Source organism: Gymnoscopelus microlampas (genome assembly GCF_963454915.1).
Source record: "Gymnoscopelus microlampas genome assembly, chromosome: 7".
Taxonomy (NCBI): Eukaryota; Metazoa; Chordata; class Actinopteri; order Myctophiformes; family Myctophidae; genus Gymnoscopelus; species Gymnoscopelus microlampas.
This window is the reverse complement of record NC_139944.1, coordinates 37,234,462-37,245,959: the sequence shown is the minus strand read 5'-3', so window position 1 is coordinate 37,245,959 and position 11,498 is coordinate 37,234,462. Positions and strand designations below refer to the sequence as shown.

Genomic DNA, 11,498 nt, shown 5'->3' with positions numbered 1-11,498 from the left:
ACAATATAGTGTGTGTTTGCTGGTGAACACTCAAAGTAGTATATCATTATATTTATAGATATTGTGTTCCCATCTTAAGGCTGATTAAAAAAATATTATATTTATTGTGTAAAGAATGTTTCCTTTATTAGTTTTGTACAGTTAATATTCAGTTTCTTGTGAAATGTTACTGTATATTTTACAGATTGTACCCAAACAAATTAAAGTATGTCTTTGCATATTGCTGAGTATTACAACATTATTGCATTCGCATTAATGCAGTAACTAGTTTATAAGAGATAACAAAAATGAACATTAGGCATAACTTCAGGTATCTACAAAAGATGTGACTTCATGTTGGGTTTTTATTAGAGTTTTTTTTAAGGTACAGTAGAAAAGCATGTTCCATGAATCTACCATAATTTGTACCAATGGGTCCCACCGAGTGCTATTGGTGGAACTGGGAACTAAAGCAGCAGTAGAGATGAGATTGTTTTAATGAGGGGTGATACGATGAAAACATTTCATCCTTAAAAGTGGAGTAAGTGATATATTTGTTAAGATAAGTGTTAAATAGTTATATATTCCCATAGCATTGCAATGGAGTGTTGGTTCAGTAACAGGTATCTCCCCTTCTCTCCAGCTCTTTAGCAAACAGAAAATAAATCTTTAGGTCAGGATACCAATTTGATCAAATCTGGCCGGAGCAGACATAATTGGAACTGGAACACTATTAAAAAAAGTTGATATATGTTTTTTGTGGGGATCTCTCTTCTGATTGGACAAAATTAGTATCCCAAACTGAAGATGTAAGAGCTGGAGAGACAGAGAGACCCTTGTTACTGAAAATACACTCAATAGCAATGATTACTATCAGCATAGAGATTTAACTTTTGAACAAAACGTTTTGTTAACCAAATATATCACTTAACCTTTATCTGTAAACATCTTTTCACTTAGTCATATCAACATTTCCAAACTCACTTATGCCTTTTGGCTCCAGTACACCCGATGGATTAACACACCATCAATTAAACAATATTAACAATTTAACATAGCACAACAATGTCAGGCCCCACATGAGAGGTTGTGATGAGGACATGGTGCAATTCACATATTCTTCTATATTTAATTGACCCAAATATCATGTCAAATAGACAGATGGCACACATGTGTTGTCTGTGTAGCCTCTCATCCAGGAGCTCTTCACAAATTAGTTATTGTGATTGTCCAATCCTACATGACTCTGGAGAGATCTTGATCCAGATTGGTGTTCAGCTTTGCTGTTTTTCCTATTTGTTGCCATATGTATCTCATAAATATGTATTTTTGTATATTGTTGTTGTATATTTCATGGGTCAACTCAACCGAGCAAGATCTTAAAGTGAGAAAGACAATTGAATGGAGGGCCCTGAACAGCATGACCAGTGTATGGAACTCCAACCTCCCCCGACAAATCAAACTCAGCTTCTTCTATGCAACGGTAGAGTCTGTTCTCCTCTATGGCAGTGAATGCTGGACCCTGAAACCAACCCTGCATAAGTCTCTAGGCGGGTGCTACACCAGAATTTTGCGTGCGGTACTTAACATCAGCAAGAGTGCACATGTTAGCAACAAGAATCTGTATGAGGGAATACCAAGGGTGAGCGAGACAATAGCAGCCAGGAGAATGAGACTAGCAGGACACTGCCAAAGACACCAAGAGCTGCCAGCCACAAAATTGGTGCTGTGGGAACCAACACACGGGCATCGGTCACGAGGACGTCACACATTAACATATGTTAGTTAGACAGATGCGGGAGCGCAAAGCACCAACGAGCTGTCCAGATGTATGGAGAACTGGGATGACTGGAAGCGACGATGGAGGACTCGTCTGAGGACGACCTAGGGGGATATTTAATATGAAGAAGAAATAATTGTACTATAAATGTTTGCATACCAAAATAGAATGTTGTCTGGTCACTTAGTTGGCAGTAATGGGTAATTATCCACCCCACCCATGTTGATGGTTAGATTGATGTGTGTACTCAGTTTTGTTAAACCTTGAGGAAAACTATCTTGTCAAAACGGTGGTTTCCTGTTTTTCTTTAAATAAATGTTTGCATCGTGGCTAAGAGTTGTGCGGCCTCCTCCTTCTCAACATTATAATCTGCCGTGGTTAGCACCTCAATACACGCTGGTGTGCGCTCCCTCCAATGCGTTTACCATTCACATCCACCACTTTTATGGTGTTGAATGGCTGCCTTACACAACTACTATTTTATGTGTGTCTATGCTAAATTTGCGTTTGCCACTTCTTTCTTTGAATTTCATCTTTACAGATTGCAACCATGATGTTAACCCCACTGGAGAAGAAGAATCATAATTTCCTGTGTATTATTACCACTTGTAATATAAGAAATAAGCTTGCTGATTCAGTAATCTTTGTGTCATTAATGCTCTGGACAAACAATGTAATTTGACTCTTAGTTGATAAGAGCCAAGTGTTTATTCTTATCTAATAGGCATCAGTAGGTTCGCTGGACAAAGTCTGCAAATCACTGACGTAGACGGCATGTGAAGCCATGCCGCTATTGGACCTAACCTTGTTAAGTTAAAGACAAGTAATATTTAACTAGGGAACATGACATCAATGAGAGGATGTCTTTCAGTAACTTTTTCTTTTGATGGTAATGACATTTAGTTTGATGCTGATTGGTGGATACGCTACCTGTCGCCCCAAACACAGAATCCACCAAGATGGCAGGTTACTTCACCAACTGGACTCAGTATAGAGCTGGAATGTGAAGTACTTGCAGAGAAATGTGGACCTCTTCATGTGTCCCCATCTGATCTATGCCTTCTCCATCATCAACCATGAGAATGAGTTGCTCATCTTTGAATGGAAAGATGAAACAACAAGGCCTTCAATGGCCTTTAGGTCACGTAACACATTCTAAAGCCTTATTATAACCCCATTCCACTTTGCTTAAACTCTTTATAATGCTCTTTTAAAAAAAGCATTATATCTTAATTTAATTAGTGACAAACCATTGGACGGGGGGGGGGGGGGGGGGGTAGGCCTGTTTGGCCAGAAGGGCTTTGTGTCACGTCATAGAGAGCTAGTCTCACATAGCCAGACTACTAGAGATCTTGTCTAGCTCTGCCTAGTAGGCGGGCCCTCCAACAATGTGCTGGGTGGAAAATGGGCCCCTGAGCGTGATTCAGATCATTTTTGTCATATACAGATATGCAATGATGATTTTTGGGTAATATATGTTGTTGTCCAATCTCAAGTAACTATTTGATCATGTGATGAGACGATCCAATATAGCTAGTTTAGTCATGAAATTTGAACATCAAGACCGACAAGAACTGCAAGTTGTGTTTCAAACATGAAAGTGGCAGTAAGAAAATAAATGAGAAAATAACAGAAGAAGGTAGAAAAGCTCCCTAAATTAGATTCCTTTTTTGTCCCCAGCCGACAACCCCAGCCCCCATCCACACTTATGCCACTGACCCATCAAGTCATACATCCAGTAAGAGCATTGCAATTTCTTTGATGACCATAAATTAACTTACTTATCTCAGCAGATTATTATGACCCAATCATGTTTATCGCTCGGTGTCCTTTCCACATCTGTTTGTTACAATGTGGGGGTTCAATAACGCCCACTTTGCTGTCCTAGTTTACACAGTATAAAAAGCTTGATGGTTGTTCACTGGCTGTTTCTCGGAGTACCCAAAGGTAAGCACGGAGGAGGAATTGATGGTGGCGCACACAGATTTCTCCTTAACGTCTCTAATACTTACTGAGATTTATATTCAAAACATCTCCCTAAGGTTGTCTTTTGTTTTAGTGAGGTTCTATGGGCAGTAACTTGTGTTTACTAATGTTTAGTATCACCATGACACGCAGTTATAGATTAAGCTGTTCTGGGTTGACAAGATTACGTAGGCTTCATTGTAATTGTTGGATTACATCATTAATGTGCCGGCGGGTAGATGGTGCAAACATTGTCATGAAGATGCATGCCAAAGATTTCTGAAAGTGAATGATTACATATATTTTCTACCATGTTTACAATATCACTTTAATCTTTATCAGAACAAAGGTTCAGAGTGAAGGCTTGAGAGCTTTAATATCAAGATGACCAGGCTCACCATTCTGGCAGGTAAAATGGTTGCCATAAAACTTCCGTAAATCAGAATAAATGTATTGTGTGTAGAATGGGTGTAACCATCAGTTATTAACCCCAGGTGTCTGTTTCTTTCCTTAGGCTTGTGCCTGGTGTTATGCCACATAGGTAAGTGATGTCAGTATGACATCAGTAGGCTTACTATGTAGCTAATTGCTTCAAATAATCATACCTGTCACTAAATATATTTGCTTCAACATGCATTTTTGTTGGCCTACGTTTGGTAATACAGGTTTAACTTAACATACATATCCTGCCTTTAGACAGAGCACAGAAAATAAGATATGTGACACGTCTGCTTTCTCTCAATACAGCAACTGCCAACCACGAGATGATATGCTACTTCACCAACTGGTCCCAATACAGACCTAATGAAGGGAAGTATATGCCTCAAAATGTGGACCCCTTCCTGTGCACAACCCTGATCTATGCCTTCGCAATGATCAACAGCAACAATGAACTGATCACCTATGAATGGAATGACGATGTTCTCTACAAGCAATTCAATGACCTGAAGACCAAGTATGTTATCTAGGACAGATTTGCAAAGCACCTACTTATCAATTTTCCTTGGGAATGCACAGGTCGACTAATGTTTGCTAGTTTTGCATAACTTTCTATCCTGTCTTTAGGAATCCTCATCTGAAGACTCTACTGGCTGTTGGAGGATGGAACTTTGGTTCAACCCAGTGAGCATTCCTTTTCCTCACACCCCAAGTTATATGACTATAATATGCTCTGCATATCTTAGTTGAATCACAAGTTTTACTGATATTGTAAGGCTATCAAGCAATTTTTCAGGTTTTTGTGAACATTACTGAACAACTTTCTTCTCACTAGGTTTTCCAAAACGGTGTCCAATGCTGCCAACCGTCAGAAGTTCATCCAGTCGAGCATCAAATTCCTGAGGACTTATGGCTTTGATGGTCTGGATCTGGACTGGGAGTATCCTGGAGCTCGTGGAAGTCCACCTGAGGACAAGCAGAGGTTCACTCTGCTCTGCCAGGTAAGGCATTTGCTCTTTAAGTCCATTGCTTCACTAAACATCACAATATTCATGCAATGTGCTAGATCTAATAAACTTACCAACTGTGGTTTAAATTTATAGGAGGCAGTTGCTGCCTATGAGGCTGAGGCAGCAGCGACAGGAAACAGCCAGCTCATGCTGACTGCTGCTGTGGCTGCAGGAAAGGGAACCATTGATGCTGCATATGAGATCGCTGAGATTGCAAAGTCAGTATAACATCAACAGCTCTTATTTAAAAAAGCAGGAATTCTAAATTACCACAGCAAATCATTCTTACGGTGGCTAAGCCTTTGTGTGTTTATGTGTTTCCAGGTATCTGGACTTTATTAATGTGATGACCTATGACTTCCATGGAACTTGGGAGACATTCACTGGACACAATAGTCCACTGTTCGTTGGCTCTGAGGACTCGGGTGACCTCATCTTCTTCAACACTGTAAGGAGACATGCGGGTATATTTAACCTATAGAGCAAGAGGCATGAGCTGAAGTGATGGTGAATGGCACATGTTCTACTGTGTTATACTGTAGGTGCCAAGTATGTTGTTTTTTTGCACTCATCCATGACGACTTATATTGTTTACCTTCATACGTCTTTTAGGATTATGCTATGAAGTACTGGAGAGACCAGGGAACCCCAGTAGAGAAGCTGAGGATGGGTTTCGCCGCTTATGGCCGCACCTTCCGTCTGACATCATCAAACACCGGTGTTGGAGCCCCGGCTAGCGGTGCTGCATCAGCTGGACCATACACACGGGAAGCTGGCTTCTGGTCCTACTATGAGGTGATGTGAATCTAATGTCTTGTCTAGCACAAGTGAATGGATTTAGCTGCTTTATTGCGCTTCTCAGATATGTGGCTTTGTAAGGGGCACAACCCCCTTTTTAAAGCAATCCTTTCTCTGGTGACATTACAATGTGTAACATGACTGTCAGGTATTCTACAGTATATGCCCAAATATTTTTTTTTGTGGTTTAGATCTGTGGCTTTTTAAAAGGCACCACGGTGCAGTGGATTGAGGACCAGAAAGTTCCATATGCCGCCAAGAACAATGAATGGGTTGGCTTTGATACACAGGAGAGCTATGATATCAAGGTAGGAGGCATATTATCACCATATATTCCACACATCCATGGTGCATTTGTTAGAGCATAGTTCAGTGAATCGTTCTTTCACCTTTGTCCTTCCACCCCACAGGTCCGCTACCTGAAGGAGAATAAATTTGGTGGTGCCTTTGTGTGGGCACTAGATCTGGACGACTTTGCTGGACGATTCTGTGGACAAGGCAACCACCCTCTACTGTCACATCTCCGCAAACTTCTTGATATTGGTAAATGTTTGTGGGGCTTTTCCTCATTCCAGATTCTAGTTCAAATTTGTGGTCATCATTCTGGTCACATTACTAACTTTGTTGCTATTGCTTCACACCCACCACAGCCACAGTTCATTTCTGTTAAACTCATTTTCCACACGTTCCATTCTCTTCTGCCCATTTAGAGCTGCCCCCCCTGCCCCCCACCACTACACCAAAACCCGGTGCTAGCACAACCACCAATCGGCCAACAACTACCTCCGCCACCACGCATGCCCCAGGATCCGGCTTCTGCAACGGCAAACCAGATGGCCACTACGCTAACCCAGATGACAACAACAGCTTCTACCTGTGTGCAGGTGGCGTCACCCACACTAGGCGCTGTGGCCCTGGCACCATCTACGATCAGAGCTGCCAGTGCTGCGTCTGGCCCTGAATATACCTACTAGAATATTTGACAATACCGTAATGATTTTTTTTTTTTTGCTTCATTCTCATCTGACAAAGACAATTTTGAGATTTTGTATTCTCATTCTTAGTTGTTTGTGTCTGAGGCTATTAAATTACCAACAAATAAATAAGTATTTTTCCGGCAAAATGTGATTGTCATTGCAGTCCTTTAACCCCGCAAAATATACATATAATAGAACATATTATGCCCATGAACTTGTTACCCGAAACTTAAGTGGCTTCAGTGAGACTCATTGTACTGGACGTCATAATACAGGTCAAAGTTTAGCACTCAGCTGATTCTCTTAACACAGACCTTACAACCTCAGCTCATGGCTGAGGGTGACAGTACCCAGGGGGGGTATATCATCATCACCACAGAGCAGAGGGTGTGAGAATTACTCAGGCTAGAGGGGACTGTTGGATTTCAGACAAATCCTCTCAAAATGACATTCTTCTGGCTGTCAGATATTAGATGACCCCTTCATGACATCATCATAGGCTATTTGAAGTGTCTTTTGACATTTCTGTTGGATGGTCAAGAAACTTGTTTTAACAACATCAGCAAAGTCTTACCAACAGAATGTCTTGAGATTGAAGGCTATCAAATTATACACAGCAACAATTGTTTTCCCAGGCATCCTCCACCAACATCTACCATGTTTTTGCCAAAAGTTGTTCAACACTACCCTAGAGGTACATCCAACAGAGTTTAGTGTGACATCTCCTTTGTGTCACTTGTCTGCGTCTGTGAACCACTATGTCACCAGCCACATATCATTACACCATTGGATATTAAAATGTACAGGTAAAGGCTTTGGGTTTCTTGTAAGGCTACAATGTCACCAGCGCTCTAGGTGGGGAAAAAGCATGAAATTGGGTCACTCTGGGAACACTCTGACACCAATATAATAAATAACAATATCCCATATCCACTGCTTTTTGTCAAGGTGGTGGTGTATAATATGGGATTTTTTAAGCATCCTCACACAGGTAAAGAGATCCACATGAAAGGAGCTTTTTTTGTGTGTCACATTAAATTGGTCATTTATCTTAGCACGTGCCCTTCTTCTTGTAAATCATATGTCGGAAAGGCGAGTAGATCACTGAAAGCTTTTATTGCTGAACATAGAAGCACTATTAGAAGAAAAAACATAAATTATCCAGTAACAGCACATTTTGTTGACTTTAGTCATCCTGTTTCCTTTCTAAGACACAATTTAGTGGTATTGAGAAGGAATCACTGCCCCCAAGAGGAGGTAACTGGGATGTTTCTGAGAACCCTGTAACCTCATGGATTGAATATAAATTAGATTATGACTTGAAGTGTTTCTTGTAATGTAACTCTATTTATTTACTTTATTTTCATCTATTAGAAATATTCAAAAATAAATGTTTTTAACCATTTTAAATAGGCCTATGCTTGGCCAAAGCAATTTACAGTAAAATTGTAGTCTGTGGTATGCAACATAATGGTTCTTGTTACTTTCTTTCAAGTGATTTGATTACCGTATTCCATTTCGTTAAGAGCTTTGATTCACTGAAGGCCTCTTGATTGTTTTTCTCACCCTAATGGTGGAACGTGATTGTCTGATCACCATCACGTTTCTACACAGTAAAATCCTCAGGGTAAATGTAACGCCAAGAGTGTGCAGTAGGCCATCTGTAAGGGTGCATTTGGTTCCATATGTACACCCTTAGGAGTTAAAATAACATTATGGATTTTACTGCTGGGTGTCAGGTGCGGCCTACATAACCTGTGTGCTATATTATTGTTGATCTTAAAGAAGGCCTGAGGGCCAAAACGTCATCCAAAGGATAGAGAAATGCATATGGAGCCAACATGTGCAACAATTTCCCCTACTCTCAAGTCTTCCAGTAACCAGCACCTCATTAAAATTGTAAGTGCATTACTTTTCTATTAGATAGTGGCGTATAAAATCAGTATTCAATGAGATTTGTTTTATACATACTGGATGGGTTGTTAGGAATGGATCTCACATGAACCTATTAATGTGAGATTTAACTTTTAATTTTTTTAATGAGGAAAGAAATACACCAGTATTTTTGCTGTATGTTTTTCACTCTGTAGTGCACACAAAATATATCACCAGTACATAATATACTCCATCACAAATATGACTTTAAGGTGATTAATAGGTCATATTACTTTTACATAAGTTAGATAACAAAAGACAGATGCTATAATAACTCTACCCATGGGCCCAGCCCAAGTCCAATACATCATAATGTACGTATAATTATGTCTCTCAGGGAACATCTATTTTAATGTTAATGCTGTGACCATTGCAATGCTGTACCACGTGACTGAGAGTAATCGGAGAGGTGGCTTGTGTGACGTTAGAGTATGAATACATATTGTTGTTGTTCTGTCTGCAGTCTGTGTGAGGTGCTCCATGATGGGACTTACCCTTTCTCCAGAGCTCAAACTGTGGAATAAGCAAGGGCTGCTAACATGAATGCAGGAATAGCTTGCATAATTGGTAAGCATTTAATTTCTCTGTTGCTATCTTGTGTCCGTGAGTGCCCTGTCTTATAGAGAGGTTGCATCTTAAAATTAAATCAATTATTTATGTAATTTTGAATACAGCACTGTTGAATTGATATCTGCATTGTGTCTTCTTACAGTAGGTCTGCAACTTTTCATTCAGATCGGTGAGTATCAAATACCTTTTGTCAAACACAAATGGCAAAAATGTAATACTGTTAAAAATCTATGTATCCTATCCGGACTGTAATAGCCAAGCCCTCGTCCGTACATGTCATCTTTAAGTTAAATATACAATTTTCATCTGTTTTGTTGTTTTTACACACACTTCATTACAAAACTAATAGTTCTATTCTGTTTCTCATCCCAGCAACCACCACCAAACTTGTTTGTTACTTCACCAACTGGTCTCAGTATAGAACTGGCATAGGGAAATTCCTACCAGAGAATGTCGATCCTTTTCTGTGTACCCACATGGTTTATGCCTTTGCTATCATCAATTATGCTAGTGAGATCACTGAATCTGCCTGGAATGAGAACACTCTCTACAAATCATTTAATAAGCTCAAGGAGAGGTAAGAAATTAAGAATACAACCAAAAAGACACTTCTCTCTAAATGTTGTACACCTGTGAAAAACACTGTAAAATTCCAAATACTATTTAATATCCATTTCTCTGTCTGTCTCTCTCTCTCTCTCTCTCTCTCTCTCTCTCTCTCTCTCTCTCTCTCTTTTTCTCCCCCCCCCCCCTCTGCATCACCAACCAATGTAGAAACTCAAGGCTAAAGACTTTACTGTCTGTCAGAGAAGAGAGAGATGGAGGATCCCAGTGAGTGAATCTCTCTTGCTAACTCTTTCTGAAAGCCATCTAGTAATGTATAATTTGTTGTCTCTTGGGTAGAAGAGTGGCAGTAAAACTAAGTTTGTTGTACCGTATTCAATTAGATGTTTTGTGCTGTGATCTTCTGACTGTAATATGACTTGTTTTATCCTTTATCTATGTCATGCCAGCTTCTCCACAATGATGTCCAAAGCAGCAAACCGTCAGACATTCATCCAGTCCACCATCAAATTTTTGAGAGCTCATGACTTTGATGGTCTAGATCTGGACTGGGAGTACCCTGGACATTCCCCAGAGGACAAGCAAAAGTTCACACTTCTCTGCAAGGTACAGTGACTCAAGTGTCTGTATTTTGCCTATACATAACCTATACATTCTCTCAAATCTTTCTCTCAAATAATCTTTCTATCAACAATCGAATGATTATGCTCTGCAATCTGCAGTCAATCATAGTTTAAACTATTTGGGCTGCACCTCCGCTGCCCACTGATAAGGCCCACCAATTGAGAAGGCTGTAGGACCTATAATATATCAAGCAAGTGTCTCTGAAAGTTGATTTATTTATTTAAAATGTTCTCCAAATGTAGTTGTTACGCCAATTCCCAATTTACCCTTATATATTATGAGACAAAAGTGTGTGAGTGACAGGGACTGTGGGAGGATATATTGTGTAGACAACCATGTGTCTCCTTCGTTACACATGGATTCGCTTTCACCTGACAGTGTGGAGTCTCACCAGGAAGGCATAATGCTCTGTTGAGGAACACGCTATCCTTCCTAGTTCCCAGAGATTGCCCCCTACCCCCACCTGGATTCCGCCCAGGCCCCCACACACATGGGCATTGGGCAATTGAGGTGGAGCCCCTGGCCCAGCCAGATGCACCGTAAAGGATTCAAACCATACCACTACAGTGGTCCTGTGCCACCGGGAGGCCGCTGCAAGACGCCATACTGAAATTAATCAAATATAATGGCCGGCTTTCTTGAGACAATCAAACAAACATGCTTCGGAAAGTGGTCGTCAGTAACGTCAAGTATACCGTGTGAGGCCTCGGCGTAGTCAATGGGCTAAACATATCAGACTACCAGTAGGTCCTTATAGGCTCATCTTAGTGGAAGAAGATGCTCTGGAGATAAGCGGTAAGCTATTTGGTAGGCTTAAGGTGCACACTGAGAAATGTTTTATTGATATAAAAAAATATT

The 11,498-nt window shown here is 40.3% G+C and overlaps 1 protein-coding gene across 1 annotated transcript; it reads left to right on the top strand.

The window, feature by feature from the left end:
* Positions 1-4,488: 4,488 nt before the first annotated feature.
* LOC311049610 (acidic mammalian chitinase-like) lies at positions 4,489-6,931 on the top strand (the record flags this gene model as incomplete). The annotated part of the gene is made up of 9 exons (XM_084063292.1): positions 4,489-4,679; positions 4,790-4,846; positions 4,998-5,163; positions 5,266-5,390; positions 5,497-5,620; positions 5,785-5,967; positions 6,162-6,278; positions 6,381-6,513; positions 6,681-6,931. The coding sequence occupies 9 exons, from the start codon at positions 4,489-4,491 to the stop codon at positions 6,929-6,931; spliced, it is 1,347 nt and encodes a 448-aa protein (XP_083919418.1).
* Positions 6,932-11,498: the final 4,567 nt, after the last annotated feature.